Here is a 22,051-nt window from a genome sequence, read left to right as displayed (position 1 = left end):
CCCCGTGCGGGGTGTGACGGCTGCTTCGGTGTGACGGCTGCTTCTGTGTGACGACCCCGTGCGGGGTGTGACGGCTGCTTCTCTGTGACGACCCTGCGTGGGGTGTGTCTGCTGCTTCTGTGTGACGACCCTGCGTGGGGTGTGACGGCTGCTTCTGTGTGACGACCCTGCGTGGGGTGTGACGGCTGCTTCTGTGTGACGACCCTGCGTGGGGTGTGACGGCTGCTTCTCTGTGACGACCCTGTGCGGGGTGTGTCTGCTGCTTCTGTGTGACGACCCTGCGCGGGGTGTGACGGCTGCTTCTGTGTGACGACCCCGTGCGGGGTGTGACGGCTGCTTCTGTGTGACGACCCTGTGTGGGGTGTGACGGCTGCTTCTCTGTGACGACCCTGTGTGGGGTGTGTCTGCTGCTTCTGTGTGACGACCCTGCGTGGGGTGTGACGGCTGCTTCTGTGTGACGACCCTGCGCGGGGTGTGACGGCTGCTTCTGTGTGACGACCCTGCGCGGGGTGTGACGGCTGCTTCTGTGTGACGACCCCGTGCGGGGTGTGACGGCTGCTTCTGTGTGACGACCCCGTGTGGGGTGTGACGGCTGCTTCTCTGTGACGACCCTGTGTGGGGTGTGTCTGCTGCTTCTGTGTGACGACCCTGCGTGGGGTGTGACGGCTGCTTCTGTGTGACGACCCTGCGCGGGGTGTGACGGCTGCTTCTGTGTGACGACCCCGTGCGCCGTGTGACGGCTGCTTCTGTGTGACGACCCCGTGCGGGGTGTGACGGCTGCTTCTGTGTGACGACCCTGTGTGGGGTGTGACGGCTGCTTCTCTGTGACGACCCTGTGTGGGGTGTGTCTGCTGCTTCTGTGTGACGACCCTGCGTGGGGTGTGACGGCTGCTTCTGTGTGACGACCCTGTGTGGGGTGTGACGGCTGCTTCTGTGTGACGACCCTGTGCGGGGTGTGTCTGCTGCTTCTGTGTGACGACCCTGCGTGGGGTGTGACGGCTGCTTCTGTGTGACGACCCTGTGTGGGGTGTGACGGCTGCTTCTCTGTGACGACCCTGCGCGGGGTGTGTCTGCTGCTTCTGTGTGACGACCCTGCGTGGGGTGTGACGGCTGCTTCTGTGTGACGACCCTGTGTGGGGTGTGACGACCCTGTGTGGGGTGTGACGGCTGCTTCTCTGTGACGACCCTGTGCGGGGTGTGTCTGCTGCTTCTGTGTGACGACCCTGCGTGGGGTGTGACGGCTGCTTCTGTGTGACGACCCTGTCATGACAGCATCATTCTGTCCTTTGATGCTAGGCATTTACTTCTCCTCTCTAGCTATAGACGTCCTAGACGGCATGTTCTTTTACTGCAAGACTGTTTCACCTCCACTAAAATCTGATGTTTAGTGTCGCTGCCTTCATCAGTGGTCTTGGCTGGATCTTCGGGATTACGTGATGCAGCTTCGTCATCAGCACCTGCTGCTTCATCTTTACTTCCTTGTTATGGAGACGCTTCTTTCCTTAAACCTCATGAACCAACCTCTGCTAGCTTCACACTTTCCGTCTGCAGCTTCCTCACCTTTCTCAGCCTTCATAAAATCTAAGAGAATCAGGGCCTTGCTCTGGGTTAGGCTTTGGCTTACGGGAACATCGTGAGTGGTTTAATCTTCCATCCAAACCACAAAACCTCTCTCCATATCAGCAGTACGACTGTTACACTTTCTTATATTGCATCTGTTCACTGGAATACTGCTTTTAATTTCTTCATGAACTTTAACTTTACAATGTACAACCTGCCTAATATTGGTGATAGGCCTCATTTTCATGTCTGGGCTTAGGACATGCCTTCTTCACCGAGCTTGATTCTAGCTTTTGCTTTATAGTGACTGATGTATGACCCTTCCTCTCTCTTGAACACTTGGAGACCATCGTAGGGTTATTAACTGGCCTAATTTCAATATTGTTGTGTCCCAAGGAATGGGGAGGCCAGAGGAGAGGAAGAGAGAAAATGGAGTGGCCAGCTTGCCAGTGGAGCTGTCAGAACACACATAACACTTTCGAATTAAGTTCGTCGTCTTAAATGGAGTTCATGGAACTCCAGATTAATTTTAATAGTATCAAGATCACTGATCATACTCCCTGAAGTGGACATGATAATAATGAAAGAGTCTGAAATATGAGAATTACCAAAAGTGACACAGAAAGTGAATGCATGCTGCTGGGAAAGTGGCAGTGCCCATTGACTTGAGTATCTGTGAGGTGCAGTAGAACCAGCCATGCTAGTATTAAGAAAATATATTACGCTTTCATTTCTAGATTATGATCGTTGACATTTGGGGACTTTACATCTGTTTAATTTCTAGAAGCAGCATTGTTGTTGTTTTCTTTATTGTTAAGCTTATGCAAAAAAAAAATTTTTTTGGGGGGGGGGTCAAAGCCAAGCTCCATTACAACCTGCTAAATTTTAGTTATATAATTTTGAGAACTTAAGTAAATTAGATTATAAAAAACTGTTGGAGTGTTGGATTATTTTAATCAAATTAATCAGTCCTTTTTTGTCGGTTATGGATGTTCTTTTTCCTTTTGCCATTTTAATAGTCTCCAGAGAATTGAGAAAGACCAGGTCTTTTGAGATGCTTCTAAATAGTTTTTTTTTTTTTTAATTATTCCCTTTTATTTATTCAAGAAATGTAAACTGAAGGAGCATCTTAAACCTTTTGGCCAAAGCTGTTTTATCACATTCTTTGACCTTTTGAAAAGGTCGTATCCATTGCTAAAATTGTTCAAGGAAAGGAATTCTGACTTTCTGCCTACTAATTTTCATGTGGGTACACATAATCACAAAGATCAGAGTGTCATTCAGAGTTAAAACCTCAGCTTTTTTATTCTTGTTTTTGTATAGCTTGTTTTTATTATTACTTACTATGGCTGAATTGCTACAGCATACATTAACAGAACATGCTAAATCCCTTACTGCCAACACGTTCACCTGCTTAGGTGAGTTTTATTGTATTAAAAAATAACACTCTGGATCCGTTTACTACCAGGAAACAAAGATCATTTTTATTAATGTTGTTTCTGGGATGACAATGTCAGTCATCCCTTTGAAAATTCACTTTGGAAACTAAGTTTGTTCTTCTTTAAACCTTTCAAAAGAAGCTTTAAGATACAGGGGAAGATAATAATAATAATAGAGTAGATGCGTCTGAGCATTTATACAATGAAACTTCATTTAACTTTCTGTCAAACTCCATTTCAAACTTGCTTGTGTGCGTGAAAATATGCTGCATTGCTTCCCCTCCCTTTCTTCTTAAATTTTCTTTTCTTCAGCAGCATCTGCTCTGAAGGACTCTATGGGTTAGCTCAGACCTCCAGTCTTGACACCAGGCACCCCAGGGAGCTCGTGGGGCAGCAGGCCCAGGCCTCTGGAGGAGGCAGGACAGAGTCTGCCTGTAGACAGGGGAGGCTGGGAATAGTTCTCGGTGCGAAATTCCACCCCCACCCACATCTACAGAACACTTAGTGTTTTGATCTGACCTTAGTGACCAAAATGGCTGTCACATGAAATACTAAAATCGAGAAATTGTGGCTCTTGTAAACCAAGGACTGATTATAGACTTAGAAAGAGTAGTTCCAGTAGTGACAGTGACTTGGAGAGCAGTAGAGGGGAACCAAGACCAGCCGGTGCCTGTCCCCAGCTACTCTCCCCACCCACCCTAGTGCCGTGGCCACCACAGATAGGCAGTGTGGACGCCTATAGGAATCAACACAGTTAATCCTGGTTTTCATGCAGACACTGCAGTTCTGCCAGAGGCCAGGCAGGATGGGAGTTGAGTGAGGAAACCCTTGCCCCTGTTGAGTGTCTCTTAGGGCCACTCTGGGAACTCTTGGGGCACGCCTGCCAGGACGTAGGCAGGTGTCTGGCATAGGACTCAGCTCTTCGCTTCCACATCTGTGCTGCTGATGAGGAGTTATCCAAAGTGATTAGAGTCACATTGGGCATCTAAAGACACTGGCTTTTTTGTTTGTTGTTGTTACATTATTTTCATTGATGAGAATGCTGATGACTGTGCTTGTTACTGAACCAATTGTCAGGTATTATCAGCAGGTGAGAATGTTTAGGGAACAGTCCAGGCCAGAAGCCTTCATTGTAATTAATGCTACAAGAGATTTTGATGTAGAGATCAACACTCCTCTTGATCCTGTACTTTGCTCTTTACACAAACCCTCAGCAGATCCTTGTCACGGTGATTCTTTGTTCGTGTGACCTATGGCTAATATCTTTAGACTGGGCTTTTCAAGTACAGGGAGAGTCCGTGCCTAATTCTTCTTTTTTATTCAACCCCTGTGCCTGCCACAAGGCCTGATACATGCAGAATATTATGGAAAGAAAGGATGGAGGAAGCATTAATGAAATAATTTTCTTCTCATTTGTTGATGTCATAACTTGCCTTATCTTGGACTGGGAGCCATGAAATATTATAGCTTGGAAGGAACTTAGTGGTCAGCCAATGACATTGGGGCAAAGGTGGGGCCAGTCACTTACAGATGGCAACTTCCACATTGGGTCTTTCTCCACGGCACCCCTAGGGTCCACCTGCTTCCCTTGGATGGTCACACTTCTGTTCACCTGGCCCCTGGCACTAAAACTTTTTGAGACTGAAAAATTCTGAGTTGGATATAATAATGAAGATATTTGGTATGGCTTTCATGGTATTCTAGTTCTATTTCAATCACTAGGACTATTTAAGAGAATAATTTCATAATAGTAACTGGCCTTGAATTATAATTTTTATTGTCATGTTTTGTTTTAAAATTGTAAAGATTAAATTATGATAAACTTACTGGAGCACAGAAATGCAAAGGAAAATATCTTTTCTTGTTAAAAGCAGGAGAAATCACCCTGAAAGATGTTCTGTTTAAGACTAATTTACTAAAAATGTGGTGTCTGTTGTGAAGATTAATGACAGGTGGCCTTTTACAGAGCTTCTCACCCTGAGTCTAATGTTGTCGTTCTTTTTATTATCCCAAACCTCCACAACGAGAGAATTTTTTTCACCCTGCCCTTTTTTCACAATATGGGACTATAACTGAGTTCGTATTTCTCACCCAACCTTTCAGCTATAATTAATATTTTATTATATCAGATTTTATCACTCACTAGCAGAGCAGCAGGGTATTGAACCGGGCCTACGCATGCTCCCAGACACACACGTGCAGAGCAGGAGTCACTCGGCAGTGCCAGGCAGGCTCCTTGGAATGAGTTATGGCTGAGAGAACATGAAAAATGCTTGTGTGCCCCGCAAATATTCCATAGAAATTTATGACCAGTCTTATCTAGATCAGAACAGGACAAAGAAAAATTAAGCTTGCTAATAGAATATTTAGCCCTGTGGGTCTGTTTATGCTGTGCAGCGTGTTAACCCATTGCCCAGTGTCTGTGTGGTTAGTAGTTATCATTTAAAATGTAGTGAACATGACTGTGTTGGGCCAGCTACTCTCAGTATTACACACAGGACACTAGGAATGCTAGCCACGATGACAGACATTGAATTCTGACCTTTAGTTTCCCCTAATTTTAACCTACAGTAGAACCTCCATAGTTCACCACCTCCTTACACTGACCTAATTTTCATTGACTGGACACACACCACATGGACGTATCAGTACAGCAGGGCTAGTTCCTTCTGTTGACCACCTCCATGTGTTGATAATTTGTTACAGTCCTTTGTGTGGTCAGTTTACAAAGGTCCTACTGTACTGACATACTTTAAAAAATTCAGTTTAATTTAGCAGGTTCTTGGGAATATCAGTAAATGCTAATAGATTTTAGGGAAAGGATTTACCTGAATAAAGAACAGGAAAAAAGAGTGGTGCCTGTGGCTCAGTGAATAGGGTGCCAGCCCCATATACTGAGGGTGGTGAGCTCAAACCTGGTCCTGGCCAAACTGCAACAACAACAACAACAACAACAAAAAAAAAGAACAGGAAAATAGATAAAGAAATTCAGTACCATTATGTGATAGTAAAGTTTAGTTATATATTTGTTTTGCATGCTTTGCATGTAATTAATAATTTTATTTCTCCCATTCCCTAAAAAATTAGTCTTCAGAAAGGTATCATTACTAATTTCCATTCTTTTGTACACGTATAAAATGGATGACTGCACCAAAAATGACAAGTCAAGCCAAAGTCAGTAGGTGTTATGAAGTGATGAACGTTATTCCGAGTTGACATCATCAGAAGCGCCTGTTTAAGAGGATTACCAAAAGCAACAATGAAGGGGGTCAGAACTTTTATCCTCGTCTCCCTGTCTTCCGTGCCTCCCCCATTCTGTTACCCACTGGGATAACCCTCTAATATTGTGTGCTGATATAAAACAGAATAAACGAACAAGAAAAAAAAAAGACTTACAACCAAGGATTTACTGTTGAAGTGAATTAGGACACAAATTGTAGATCAGTTTCAGACCTGCATCCGGCCTCCTCTATATAAGGAAAAAACTAAAAACTATTTCTTTTAATTTTTATTTTTCCATTAATTCAGTTATTTTTATTTTTACCTTGAGGGTCATGACAAGATGATGTGGTGTACCTGTAAGGAATAATAGCGATGAGAAGAAGCTGCTGGTACAATTGTGACACAAATGTTTGAGGGACAGTGACCACATGTGCTGCCCTTTGCTTATTTGGCTGGCAGAGAACTTAGGGCAGAAGCCCTTTAGAAATGAAAATCACCTCCCCCGATGTGCACAATGTGAGGGTGCTCAGCAGGCCCCCTGGGCGAAGGGCTCAACTACAACTTGAACTACATCTTAGAAATGAAAACAGTGAAACCTAAACATTTGTAGCCTCATATTAATCTAAAAAAAAAAGATAACAATAACAAAAAAAAAATGAAAGTCAGCTACTCCCATTTGTCACTGGAATAAAAAATTGTGGAGCTTAATAAATTGTAGCTTTAGATTCCCAGGAGAAAAACACACATATATGTATGTATCACTACTTGTGATTTTATTGGGGTCCAACCTATAGATGTGCATTAAAAACATTTTAACACATTTGAACTTTCAAGTTTAAAAAGTACATGAAATATGTCCAGATGTTCATTTCTAGGTTATACTTCATGTCCTATTCCATGTAAATGCAGATTTCTCCTTCTCCCTGTAAGGGCCTTGAGAGTTTTGTTGTAGAACGCCCAGCATAAATTAAACTTTAAATTAAATTTTATTCCATAGGAAAGTTCTGATATAGTGATGTCACATTTTTGGCAGATTCATCTTCACTATGAATTGTGTTTTAATATTGCAAATGCTATTGGAAGGTTTTATGTTACTTTAAATTCCGGAATAGTGATAAGACTGTGCTAGGAATAGCGTACCTCTGATAAACAAAGTGTGAGTAATCCATTAAAGGATAATACAATATTAATTTGGATCGTTAAGCTAGAAATGATCTGAACTGATTCTGATCAGTTTTCCATCCTTGCAAATTTGCTGTTTTAAAAAGTCCTTTAAGAAAAACCATTCACACAGTGAGATTTTCAAAGCTGGCTTTGAGGTTATGATTGTGGATGGAAAGAATTCATGAAGTTCATTAGTGAAACGATGTTACTTGTGCAGATGAAAAACACGTCAGCTATAAAGTTCTGTAGAGGTACCATTGACCTGGGTGCTAATAATGTGTTAATTTCCATCAGGGAGACAGCCAGTGATGGCAATTGGGCAGCAGATTGGATTTAGCTATTTTTCATTAGCACTTGGACTTTGATAAAGGGGAATAGAAAAGAGCTGCTTGACCTTTGAGTGCTTAAATTATTAAAGAGCAAATAGATTTGAGGTCTGGATGCTCGCAAATCTAATTTGTCTTGTGGTGCAAGGATGAAAAGACTTTTGGGTTTGAAATTGCTCTAGTCAACTCAGTTCTGCTTTTAATATATATCCGGAGATGAGTAGATGGTAGCCCTTTAAAAAGCAATACGTCTGGAGCGGAGTGTATAATATAACCAACGCCAGATGGCTATAATGGGGCCCATCAAATGATCATTTAATTCTCAATTTTTCACCTATTCCTTCTAAAATTGCTGCTTGAAAAAAATTATTTGTTAATCTGTATTTACTTAGATGGTATTTATATTACAATACAAAAATTTGTTTCATTAGGGAATGCCAAACATTGTTATCGTTCAAGGTAAAACAGGGCAGGGCCTGGCACCAAGTAGGAACTCAAAAAAGTATATATTGAATTAATAAAGCAGCGAACACACTCACACATCACACACACTAGCAAAGTTGGGGGAAAGAAACAGTAAGTAACGGATGGAGGGGCTGGGTAGAGAAAACGGAGATGTGTCTTTTAGTTCCCTCAGGGTTAATTATTTAACTGTGAATTATTCAGGATAAACTTAAAATCTAACCGGCATTATTTTATCACAAAATCTCTTTCTTGGTAATTTCATCCTCTCTTAGCTCTTGAGTATTTGGGAAATGAATAAAAAATAAAATTAATATTATGTTGAATTTTAGTAAAGCCACGTACAGTTGTGAATGTCAGAGTATTTCCTTGCCACTGGCATACCTAGCATGTACTAGAGCCCCATACGGAATGGAAATAACTTCTGGACTATAGAGGGGCTGCCCCTTCAGTACAGTGCCCAGGGAAAGTGGCTGGCACTTCCCCCTGGATCTCACTTAACCCGGGGCAGTGAGAAGAAAGAAACACACCTGCGAGGCACCTGGTTTAGCCCTCCCTGTGAGGAATAATTTATGCAACTATTTTTTTTCTTCATATGTAGGCATCTGTTTTTCTGCTTTTCTAGTATATGGGTTTCCCACAAGTTGTTTTTAAATTGAAATTTTGAAAATCATGTCCTATAGCAAATGAACTGGAAAAGCTGTTTGAAGGAAGCTGATGTTAAAAGTTGTTTCCTTAAATTACTTTGCAAAGCAAGTAATTATATTTATAGTTTATCCTTTTTGTGACAGCTGTTCTTGTATGTCGAATAAAAATTCTAGATGTATAGAATACACATCAGTGAGATTCATGTCCTTTTTTCGTAGGAACAAATAGGACACAAATAAATTTAACAGGAGTAGAGTCCAGACAGACGCATTGTCACCATCTCTATAAAATAGTCACACTTTCTCCAGGCTATTTGCTTTTAACACATTAGCTGTCCTATGACTTACATTTAACTCACGGTGGTTCTGAGCCCAGGACCCTGTGAAATTGTGAAACATATGCTCAATGTTATGTCAGTTGGCGTATCTTCCCCCACCTCCTGTTACCATCTCTAGCCAGTCTGCCCAAGTGCGCCACACGTGCCAGGCTGTGTTTTCCAATTACTGGAACATCTAAATGCAGGTTTCTTCTTGACTCTGGTTTACCTGGTGGCTCTTTGAACAAAATCAATACTATAGAAGTGACATTGTTGAACATACTTAGGGGATATGATTTTGGGGTTGTCATCCAGGACCATCCAAGGTCTGCTCCAGATACAATTAAATCTTGCAGAATGACAAAAGACTCAATTCTCAGAAACAAATTCAATAAGTATGTCATGAGTCACATGCAACTCACATGGTGTGCAGTGTAAAAATTGATGTAACTCATGCAAAGAACATGATAAAAAAATAAATTTTTCATTAAAGTAGAAAGAGATCATTCTCTTTTCAAAGTTTTAATTCTATTTCTGGAATCAAACCCCAGGGCCTGGTGGAGGGTATTCTTTCTAGGGGCAGTCAGTGTGTTAACAGCATTCTGGGTTAGTCTTCTTCCACAGCTGTCCCATCTGGGCTGTGCTTCAGAGCAAGGAGCGTTTAGCCGTCTACTTTCACCTGACCCTTCACTCTTGCTCTTATATGACCATGCTGGTTAGCACTTGCTATGTATTAAACTACTCCAGAACTTAGTGATTTAAAACAACCTCTGCATCTTGCCCAGATTCTGTGGGCCAAAAAAAGGTGGGCTGGACAGATCCCGCTTGGGGTCTCTTGGGCAGCAATCATCTGGAGGCTGAGCGGCTTGGCCACTGGAGACAGCCCGCCCGTGTGGCTGCTGTGATGGTGCTACCTGTGGACTGGGAGCTCTTGGGGACTGTGGAGCAGAGGACCTACATGTGGCTTCTCCAGGGAGCTGGTTCGGGGTCATCGGACCCCTTACTTGCTGGCTGGCTTCTTTAGGACTGAGCTTCAAAGGAGGAGGTGGCAGATGGAGGTACCTGGTGTCCCTTCTGTGACATTCTGTTGGTGGCAGAGGTGGCCAGCCCACCTCCTGACATGTCAGAGACTGGGCTGATAGGTTTGTAAATCACTACACCTTTCTGTTGATAGATGTAAGAAGTTAGGAAGAAGGGGGAAGAAGTCAGAGTCCACTTTACCTCTGTGTGTGTTTCTGCGTCCTCACTTTAGAATTCTTCCTAAATACCCTTTCATGCTGGATCTGTTATGCAGTGAGACTTCTACTGGGTTTTGGTGAGTGAGCAGTTCACATGACTAGACCCTATAGAAAGTCTCTGATGTTAGGAAGGAAGAGTTTTGGGGGTTTTTGTTTTTAAGTTGACATCACTAGTCAAAATTCACTTTCTCACTCGCTCTCTTTCTTTTTTTTTTTTTTTTAGACAGTCTCACTCTGTTGCCCTGGGTAGCAACATTGTCATAGTTCACAGAAACCTCTAAGTCTTGGGCTCAAGCAATCCTCTTGTTTCCAGTAGCTGGGAATACAGGTGCCCACCATGACACTTGGCTAGTTTTTTGTTTGTTTTGTTTTTCTGATTTCTTTAGTAGAGATAGGGGTCTTGCTCTTGCTAAGGCTGGTCTTGAACTCCTGAGCTCAAGAAATGCACCTGTCTCAGTCTCCCAGAGGGCTCAGGCTACAGGCATGAGCCATCGTGCCCAGCCCCAAACTGACTGTCTCCTTACTCTGTAAACAGAACAATCACTCTGATGTTTATTTAGACAGAATTACCAGCTGAATGGTGATACATGTTTCATTACTGTCATAAAGTGTGCTGCATGGCTGTCCTCATGCAGGTAGGAGGTTATACTGAGCGCAGAGTCAGGGTTCACACAGGTGAGAGTGTAGAGAAGGGACCACTTGGGACATGACTCAGGGTGGGGGTGGAGGCACCCCTCTTCTGTTCCTTGGCATTGATTGATGGCTACCTGTTCTAAACAACTCTTAGATTATTCCAGAGTTGTTCCAGGGACTCAGAGTGCTTTTCTCACACCATAAGAAGATCTCTCCCTGCCAGACAGACTTTAAATCTAATCTGGATTCAGTTTTTGAAACAATTTTTGTCATCAGTAAAACGTTCCTTTCAACAAAACTGCACAGAACATTTACCATTCTAGCAAATGTAAATATCTTAATTTTCTAAAGGTCCATCGGTTCAGAATTCTCTCATTCTTCTAAGTTTACTTAAAAATTCAGAGATAGGAAGAGAGTGGGCAGGTGCCAGTGGCCAGCCCCTTTGAGGGGACGTCATCCTTGCAAGCGACTTCAAAGGAAACCATTCCCACCACCTTCACCTGTGCTTTGAGGGGCCCTGTCCAGGTCACCTCAGGCCTTGGCTTTCGAAATTCCAGTTCTTTGGCTCTGATTTTCTTTCTTGGCATTTCTTTCCACTGACTGAATATGGAAAAGGACAAAGGAAGATAGAAGACAACGTGAGAAGATAGATTGGAATTAAGATGAATCGGTACACAGTGTTTCGTGAATCATTCAAACGTCACATGCATTCATGGTTTTTAAAATAAACTTACTGTTAATATAATTTTATTTAACTTTAACAAGGAAACTGAGTTATGTCTGTAAAATCATCTTTACTTAAATATGAGAAAAATATTATTTTAGTGTCCTGCTTACATAAATAGCAGAGAGGATCATACATGTATAAAAATATTTTTTTAATTAGGATGAATTTTATTTCTTTCTAGAAACAATTTTATTTTGTGTGTGAGAGTTGTGAGAAGAATTTAAGCCCCTTCTGTCTTTTTCAGTAAGCAAGTGCTGATTTAGGGTCTGGTAAACATCAAGCACTTATTATTGACTATACTCTGAGGGTCTGGTAAACACCAGGCACTTATTACTGACTGTACTCTGAAGGTTCTGTAAACACCAGGCACTTATTACTGACTATACTCTGAAGGTTCTGTAAACACCAAGAACTTATTACTGACTGTACTCTGAGGTCTGGTAAACACCAAGCACTTATTACTGACTGTACTCTGAGGTCTGGTAAACACCAAGCACTTATTACTGACTGTACTCTGTGGGTCTGGTGAACACCAAGCACTTATTACTGACTATAATCTAAGGGTCTGATCAACACCAAGCACTTATTACTGACTATAATCCAAGGGTCTGATAAACACCAAGTACTTTGATAAACACCAAGTACTTATTACTGACTATACACTAGGGTCTGGTAAACAGCAAGCACTTATTATTGGCTGTACTCTGAGGGTCTGGTAAACACCAAGCACTTAATGCTGACTATACTCTGAGGGTCTGGTAAACACCAAGCACTTATTATTGACTCTATTCAGTGTGTTCTTGGTTTCCAGTGTCCTAGAGTCCATGCAGTTGGCGCTAGGTGAATCAGCTCAGTTATCATAAACTATCATTGATGATAATCTTTTTTTTTTTCTAGTGTCTATCAAATAGTTGTTGAGGAAGAACGTCCTCGGAGAACTAAAAAGACAACAGAAATCTTAAAGTGCTACCCAGTACCAATCCACTTCCAGAATGCTTCAATCCTGAACTCACAGTACTACTTTGCTGCAGAGTTTCCGGCGGACAGCCTCCAAGCTGCCCAGCCTTTCACTATTGGTGATAATAAGACATACAGTGGCTACTGGAACACTCCGCTTCTCCCCCATAAAAGTTACAGAATTTATTTTCAAGCTGCTAGTAGAGCCAATGGGGTAAGTTTTCTGTTTGGGATTATTAATATGAATATAGATTAAGTAAATTAGTAGGGGAAAAATGAAGTCATGCTTTTGTATATTTTTACTTGTAAAAATATGTGGATTTTCCCTTTTTAAAATTATCTTAACTACAGAATAATCATTTGGTTTTTTGTTGTTGGTGGTGGTGTTTTGTTTTGCTTTATCTTTTGGTTGGGAGAGTTCATCATCATCAGGACTGGTTTTAATTTTATTTTCAGTTTTTTCTTGTTGCCGAAAGTCGGCTACTAATTCTGCGTAGCTTACTGTTTTACAGGAAAGCAGGAGAGCTACAGCACACGTACATTCAGCTCGTTTGCACTGAGTCTTTTCAGCACATTCTGCCCGTTTCTTTGGTCCCATGAGAGTTTATGCTTCCTTCCTGTAGTTGTGACTAGATTAGGTATCTCGTTTTCTGTAAGTGTGAAAACAGCTTTAGAAAAATAAAATGGAAACAAAATAAAAATATCACTGAGTCATTTCTGAATTTCTTTCCCTTTCCTGTTCAGACCACCCAGAACTCGTTTCCTTCTGTCTAAGGAGACCTTACAATCTCCAAGGATTGGTCCAGATACCGTGGTGGTTTCCCTCCCTCACTTCTTAGGTTGAAGTTTCATAGTAGACTTGCCTCTTACCAGTGAAATGGGGGAAATTGCAGATGCAGAGTTCTTCTCCAGCGCTATTCGCACAGGGCTAGAGAAGGGAGTCTGGGGCTTCCAGGCAGAGGCATTTTGCGTCTAGCTCCCGGCTCATTATCTGGTCCAGAAATGCCCGGCACCACCAGCCCAGGAGCCAGAAACTGTATCTGAGTGTTGCTCCGAGACTAATCACTGTGTGATTAAAGCCACACTTGTGACAGTGACTCTTTCCTTATCAGGGATATCTAACCAGGGCTATAGATATTTCCATTTGCTTTTGACAAAACATGATTAATTTTTTCCCCTCTCTTTGTTTGGCACAGGAAACCAAAATAGACTGTGTCCAAGTGGCCACAAAAGGTAGGTTGAAACTGTGGGACGCTTTCCTAGTTGATGTCCTTAAAATTTCCTTCAGATTTTGTTTCAAACTTCTTGAAATGCAAGATCATTAAAATAAGTGTGTATATATGTGTATTTATATGTACACACATCTGAAGGTGTGTGTGTGTATATTAGCGTCACAGGGAAGTTAGCATCGCCTGCCTGTGTTTCACATAGATATTTGTTAAGGTAAGAAGCCATATGGCTGTTTTCCCAGCAGCTTTCCATGATTATATTTTTAAAAATTATTTTAAGAATTAAATTAATTTTTTATTATTAAATCCTAGCTGTGTACATTAATGTGATCCTGGGGCACCATACCCTGGTTTTATAGACCGTTTGACATATTTTCATCACACTGGTTCACATAGCCTTCCTGGCATTTTCTTATTGTGTTAAGACATTTACATTCTACATTTACTAAGTTTCGCGATGAAATTAATTTTTATATGATCTCAGTACTCATTTTTAAAATCATAATACCGTACTTGGTGAATCTTCACATACCAAGGAGTAAAATATTACCTGCGATTTCCAAGTGGTGGCCTTGTTACCGTAGTACCATGAAGTGAAGCCGGCATAGGCTTCTTCAAGGGTGATGCGTGGTCTCCGAGCCAGTTACCAGGTGATGTTATATGGAACTTCCAGCTCCCAGACCTGGTTGAAATTCTGAGAAAACATGATGAGGGATGAGGTGTAGAAGTGAGTAGAGTGAGTCACCCCGAGCTCCCCACACAGCACCCGTCTACTGAGGAGAGTGCAGGTTTGTGTTTGTGAACCTGAGCTGCAGTAGCTGGTCAGCCTTACGGTGCTGTTTTGACCATCACAGATGGAAGTGTATAAGGAAATGTTTGAGAAATTTAAACTGCTGTGTTAAAATGAGGCATTATAAATTAACACTTGTAGTTAAATACCCACTTTCAGACCATGAGTGTGACCATGAGTACGATGGGAAGTTCTGCGTGATTTAATTCTAAAATGATGGCAGATCTGTGGCGTGAGATTTATCAGGTCATACGTGATGAGTTCTGTTGGATAAAAATACCACATTCCTGCTGTTTAAATTTTAGGTGACGTACTTTGAACATAACATTAATGTATATGTGCATTTTCAAAGTTCTAATTGAATTCTTACATGACTTTTGAATTTAGGATTAGCGCAACAAAAACTTCCTGGTCACATGTTCTGTGCCAGGCATTATGTGACGTACTCACCTCATTTGTATTTTGTTTGTCCTTATGGGCTTAGAGTTCTATTTCCAAGAATCTATTCATATTGATTTTAAAGCACTCTTTATGTCATATTGTACCTGATTAAGTGCCTTTACTTACAAGAATAAATTAATAGTAAATGAAATTAGAGCCGTTTATGTGTTTCCTTAAATGGCCTTTTGCTATCAGCTATTAATTATTACAGTACTACAAAGTCCTTGAACCAGGACTTTGAACCATGAACCAGGTATTCATTCATGCTGTTAGATCTCCGTGTTTAGAGAAAAAGAATTTCAAAATATTGCTTTATTACATTCTCCTGACCCTTAAGGTCTGAAAACGTAAATCCAGGTTCAAGGTGTCTAATTTATAATGCCTCGTGTTTAACATCACAGCAACAAGTTTTGAAGTCACTTTCTTACTTACTTCTTCACCGTTACTGTGAAGGGGAAACAGGTACTACTTGTTTCTCTTATTTTTAAGATGAACAAAACTCATGCTTTTAGAGATGAATTGGCTTGCCAAGGTCACTCAACTAATAATCCATGGGTCCAGGCTTGATCCCACACATTTGGACTCCTGTGCCCCAAGTTTTGTTTACTGTATCTCATGGCTTTTGACCCAACAGGAACTCCGGCCAGCCAGCTACAGTATTATGTAGTATCAACGTCTGACCCCCCTTATTAGAATTGAGTCACTGCCCAATTTACTGTGAAAACAGACAAATATCTGTCATCATGATCATTTACATTGTTAAATAATTATATAAATAGCACACTGGTAAATGCGGAGACCTGACAAGTTTGCCTTTTTCACAATAGATTGAATTAGATAGTGATTTGGATAATTTTCTCCATCAGCTAGACTTCATCAATATTGTAATTTGTTTTTCAGTTCATGAAAGGATGATTAGGCGATCAGATGACCTGATTGACTAACTATTCCCCACTCATGTTTTCTGAGTCATTTGCAAACATTTACAGAGCAACAAACTCTATCCAAATAACCTCTTTGGGGGAAAGAAGGAAACAAATTTTAATATTCACTGCATAACATTGTCATTTCTGTGTTATAAAATGATAGCACAAGAGGAAACCTTGGGCAGTATCTCCCCCGCCAAGGCAAAACTGTGCTGTTATGCACTATTTTATTAAGTTCTACGTGGACAGATTCAGCAACCCTCCTGTACAGCACAGTGTAATATTTTACCACCTTTACAATCAGAAAATTGTTCCTTATTCATAATAAAAAGTCTTTCTGCAGCACAGGAACCCATTTCATCTTGACTTAGTAAAAACAGAGAAATAGGAAGAGCTAATGACTTTATTGGTACCATATAGTAAACATGTTTAAAATTTAAAAGAGTTCAAACATCCTGTGTTTTACCCTGAATCACTCCTAGTCTAGTGGCTCCATTTAGTTTGCAGACACTAAACTACTTGCCTAAGCAACATTGTGAATTTGTAAAGGTTTTAACTCCTGAAACAACTGTTGACAACTGTCTTTATAGAGAAAGCATGGAGGTGGATTTGTTTTCACAAAGAGCTAGTTTGTAATTTCCAGAAAGCGTATTGTCTCTTAAAAATATATTTCATACTATTTATAAATTTAATGTTGTGATTATTTTAATCATATTCCAAAGGTATATTTTGACACTCATAATCTTAAATATAAAGCCTATAAAAATTAGGCAGGGAAGAACCTAAGATGTGTTTTTATGTCTCTCCAAAAATGTAGGGATCGCCCATAGTCTTATGTACGCTCCGTTAATTTTTGCATCTAGACGCTTCCTCCTACCTCTACGTAACCATAGTTTGATTGTTGGACTGTAGGAAGACTCATCACAGAATAATCCTCTCTTGAGTTAATAGGTAAAGGCACCTTACAATAGGGTGTATATGATGTTTATGTTATCCTCCTAATTCAAAGGATTTTTTTTAATCTCTATAGTAGAATGATTATAGTAGGAATGATTATAAGTATAATTATACTTATATTTTTAAGTATTCTTGGAATCTCCAAAATTTTATTTTGTTTTTCAATCACATTGACATTTTTATAGTTGGATTATTTTCGTGATCATTTGGTCCAACTGTGTCTTAGTAATCAGTGTATGTATTTTCTTTAACTTTTATATTTATTACGGTTGTCATGTAATCAGTAGGGTAGAAACTCTTTTTATGCTAGGTTTGGAGGACTTTGCTGGTGATGAATTCTAAACTGACAGTATACACTAAAAAGCCAAAATCTGTCTTACTAATAATTTAGATTTCTTAAATTAGGTATATTCGTTTTAATTGAAAAAACAGTACAAGTTTAAACTATATACATTAACTTTCCATGAAATAGTATTTTCCATACTATGATGCCCCTTATGTTTGTTCTTGACAACGTGACCATTTGGAAGCTACCCTGTTGTCACTCAAAAATTATTTTGAGTGACTACCATCTGTTAGGCATAGAGTAATCTATAAGCCTTCCAACGACAGATACATAAATACATCGACTTTAAATTTTGAAGGTTTTCAGTTCATAAAAGTTTTTTTGTTTGTTTTTGCTTTGCTTTTGGCATATAGAGGGTAGTCATACATGTTCATCTGTTCATCTCCTTGCTGTGATTTGGCTAACAGTGTAGCTACAAGTCAAAGCAAAATTGAATGAAAACACATGCCAGATGCTTTCTGAAAGCATTAGAGAAGTCAGATTATAAACTTTAAGCAAAAATAAGGCAAACCATTATTCCAATGTTACATTTTAAAGTGAATTTTCTATGAAAAGTATCTTTGCCATTTGCAAAATGCTATTAGTATTTTATTTAACTTAAATTGGTACTGCAATGTGAATCTTCTTTGCTGCAAGACCTTGAAAAAACTTTGAAGGATTTTCATTGTTCTGATACAAATTCTAACTATATTCACAAATTTGAACATTTCTTTTTTTTAATCACTAGGCTCTTTGAGAAGTTTCTCCAGACTGTTTTTCTATTCACTGTTTTGTTCAAAGAAATACCATCCTTTCTAGGGGCTATAATTCTACAGAATGAAAGGGCGCTGATAAAAGAACTGAGAAGAATGTCTGTTGAGAAGTAAAGTGAATTAAGATTGCTTTTAATTACTCATATTCAATACACGAGAAAACAAATTCTATAGCCAGCTAATCCATATATACTAACTGCTATTCTCTAGGCTGCGGATTTAGGAATAGGAGCATATGTATCATTCAGCATTTTATAGACTAGTTTTTTCATGATCTGAAAAGTCTTCACATTGTTCCTGAGTACATTAAGTTGCCCTGAGAAATTACCAAGAATTCCTAAAGAAAAGAAACCTGAAAAACCTTAGGCTTCCTGTATCTATTTGACTCTCACTCAGTTTTCAAGGAACACCAGAGTCATGCAAAACACAGTTTGGTGCAGGCTGGTTCAGCCACTCCAGGCAGCTAACAAGGCAGTGTAGCAGGCTGAGTGTTTGATGCATCTACCCTCCCAGGCGTGACGCTCTGTACTCAGAGGGGAGCCTGCGTCTATCAGCGCCAGATACTGACTTCAGAATACAGGGTTAGGATTTACCTTATTTTCATCAATTTGAATTGACTTTGTTGTACTAAATTTAATGAAATTGTCTTTTATAATTAAACATTCATGTTGCTATTTTAAGGAAGAGGTCAGCAAACTTTTTAGTTTAAGCGCCAGGTAATACTTTAGGCTTTGTGTGCCATATGCTTTCTGTCACAACTGCTCAGCTCTGCTGTTGCTGGGCAAGACCAGGCGTAAGCTAAATGTAAACAAGTAAGCAGGGTCATGTTCTGATAAAACTTTATTTGCAAAACCAGGTGGTGGGCCTGCTACCCACCTTTAGGGTAATTAGTAACCTAATCAAGTTTTTTTTTTTTTTCCTTGTAACTAAAAATAATGGTCACAAGTTAAACACATTACAAACCAGAACATAGAGATCATATAAAAATCCTTCCTGATATTTATAATGTACTTAGTACACAGTAATCTTAGCCTATGATTGTGGTTTGAATTTCTTTTTATTTGTGAATACATGGCTTCCCAACATAGCTGTTTTCAAATAACTTCTTGTTCACATTGTTTAGCTTTTTGAATGTTAGCTGGGTGCTCTATTTTTTCTATAAAACAATATCATTTTTCTCAAAAGTATTGTAAGTCATATATTTCTATAAGTAATGCAAAACTGCACGGGAGTATTGGTTGAACAATAATAGTTGATGACCAAACAAAAATATTATGTGTATAAACCTTGGAATTGGTACCAACTTCGTAACAAGTCTTAGATATAACATTTTACTGTGTACAACTTATTACATCAGTAATCCAAAATTTCATGATATAGCATGTCAAAGAAATTATCTTTGTAATGCATTGGGAGTTCTCCATTCTCTGACCAAACTGTAGTGTATTAATCTCACTGAGCAAAACTAAAATATAGTGATTAATAATGCGTGAAAGACTGTTACACCATTTTTACTCAGTTGCTGCGGGCGTCTAGATGTAAGCAGCACTGTGTGAATAGTACAAAGGGATATTTCAAAACATTATGCAGCAGCAGCCTTGGGTTTAACTGTCTGCAGATGGTAGATGATCTATTTTCCTTACTCACTGCCACATTTCTAATAGCACCCAGGCTGTTCCATGTAAATTAGTAGTCTTTCATGTAAGCCTGTCCTTAATTTTCCAATATTTTTTTCTTTGCATTATTTTCCAGCTGTATCATGTTAGAACTGATGTTTTAATTTTTAATTTTTTTTAAATATCTGTGTGTCATTAATGTTAACCACTGAAACATAACTGCCGAGCTGTACAGGCAGACCAAGAAGCCAGCCTGATCCATTTCAAGAATCTTATCATTACTTTGGTTACATGTTAATTGTGACAACTATCGCAAAGACACTTAGTAGTTTCTATTTTTTTTTTTTAACCAGTGCTTTGAGGTGCACTTTTTAATTCTCTTAATGTAGAAGAATTAAGATTCCTATATGGAAATTTGCATGAAATTTAGTTATTGGAGAAATTTCTCTACATAAAGATGTTTTTGGTGAAAGAGGGAATATTCTTTACAAAGGTGATTTTAGCAAGAAAATTTTGTGATTAAGCGATAGAGTTTTAACCTCCCAAGTTTTAAAAGCCCAAAATTTGGACCATCAGAATTAACAAATGAATCTTTACATGCCACACTCAATTGCAATTGGAAACACTAGTCACTCTTCACTTTAAGACTAAGGTTTTGGGTTTATTTTTGCTTTTTTGTTCTTCAGTTGATCTATCCGAGATCTCAGCCAAAGCTTACAACTGTGATGTAGTTAGAATTCCAACTACCTAACTAGAGCTTGTTTAAGAGAAAAGAATTCAGAAAATTCAACACCTTGCTATGTTTTTTTTTTTTTTCTTTTTTCCTTTTCTTTTTGTTGTTGTTGGAACCAAGTTGAGACGATTTGATGTGCTGATGGGGATTCTTCTTGCTAGCCTAGCTTCAGTGTGGCTTTTTTTTCCCTCATGCATGCTGACCTGGAAATCCTCCTTTGCCTTAGCTGCGATAATCGTGACTCAGCTTACAACACCTTACATTCGCATCGCCCCCGCTGCAGGCGACGGCCAACTAACAGGTCAGATGTTCAAGTATAGATGAGTCATCTTGCCCATTTCCTGCTCATTTTTCTCAGCTTTGTTTCCCCTGTACATTTCCTCCTCTGCTTAAGGCCTGTTCACCATGTTTCTGAGCCTCGGTGCAGACCTTGCTCGCTCACTCGCGTCCTATTAAGTGACATGCTTGGCCTCCTCTGTGTGCACATTATACCCTGCATTAATACAGCTCCACTGCATGTTTCCATTGTGTGTTTGGTCTGTTGGTATGTTTCTTTCTAGCTTAATGTTATCTAGAAATGAAATTTGCTGTACTTGAAATAGTAATAACATCACACAGGATTTTAAACAAAGTAGAGAGATAGATATTCACAGTTTTCCAAATTAATCTAAAAAGACATTGAGACTTGAGGGTGAGAGAGGTTTATTTTTCACCTTGCAGGGTGTAGTTTGCACACACATTTGGCAATACACAATCTCGCCAGCAAGTGCTATTCAATGAAGACACCTAAAGCAGCGTAGGGTGACACTGCGTTCTAATAGCTTTTTATGTACTAACGATTGGCGTGGAGCTGATTGTATTCTTTTTAGATATTTGTTTCAAAGCAAAGCATTCATATAAAATATGAAGAGGCATATCTGCAAGTCAAATGCATTGAATAATTTTAGCAAAGTGTAGAAAGATTGAGTGGCTTAAAGATACAAAGTTGAACCAAGTGCCCCTTTATTCTAAGAGAAATGAGCTGGGTCTTACTATTAGTTTGCTCTCACTGCCTCTACAGGGGTATAGACGTTTCTATAAATTCACATAGGGAAAGAGTCCAGTAAGTTACCAGATTGAGGGTGAATCATTAGTGAACTCCAGGAGACAAACTTTTTGTCTTGCAACAAAAGCATTTCATTGTCAGGATTGCTAACATAATTACATGGGCAGGACTCAAAAATTCTGGTTTCAGAAGGACCTGCATGTAGTTTAGACATGAGTAAAGCCACAAGAAACACACAACTGCTTCTCATATCATTTCCACTCCAGCAATTGTTTTTTATGTGTGAAACTAGGAAATATTCCCTAACATTTAAGACACTGGTAAAGCTTAACTCATGGTAAGAAATCATCAATGTTTAAGTTGTTCTGTGAACTTATTGTTTTAGAAAATAAAGCAGCTGAGACTCAGAGTAATTATAGGCTGATTTAATAATGTAAAGAAATACGGAATAGGCTGGATGTGGTGGCTCACGCCTGTAATCCCAGCACTCTGGAAAGCCGAAGGGGTTGGATTGCTTGAGCTCA

General features: G+C 39.7%; 1 protein-coding gene across 5 annotated transcripts in view; it reads left to right on the top strand.

The window, feature by feature from the left end:
* The window catches only part of PTPRM (protein tyrosine phosphatase receptor type M), an 810,424-nt gene that overhangs the window by 502,341 nt on the left and 286,032 nt on the right, over positions 1–22,051 (top strand). For 3 of the 5 annotated variants that reach the window (XM_053571258.1, XM_053571257.1, XM_053571261.1), the window contains exons 12-14: positions 12,633–12,906; positions 13,889–13,925; positions 20,709–20,783. In XM_053571258.1, the coding sequence (XP_053427233.1) occupies positions 12,633–12,906; positions 13,889–13,925; positions 20,709–20,783 (386 nt within the window). The remainder of the gene's footprint in view (positions 1–12,632; positions 12,907–13,888; positions 13,926–20,708; positions 20,784–22,051) is intronic. The other 2 variants (XM_053571260.1, XM_053571259.1) reach the window with 1 other exon arrangement.

The sequence above is a fragment of the Nycticebus coucang genome, chromosome 19 (assembly GCF_027406575.1).
Source record: "Nycticebus coucang isolate mNycCou1 chromosome 19, mNycCou1.pri, whole genome shotgun sequence".
In the NCBI taxonomy this organism is placed as follows: domain Eukaryota; kingdom Metazoa; phylum Chordata; class Mammalia; order Primates; family Lorisidae; genus Nycticebus; species Nycticebus coucang.
Note: the sequence above shows the minus strand (reverse complement) of the source record. Positions and strands in the feature narration are given on the sequence as shown.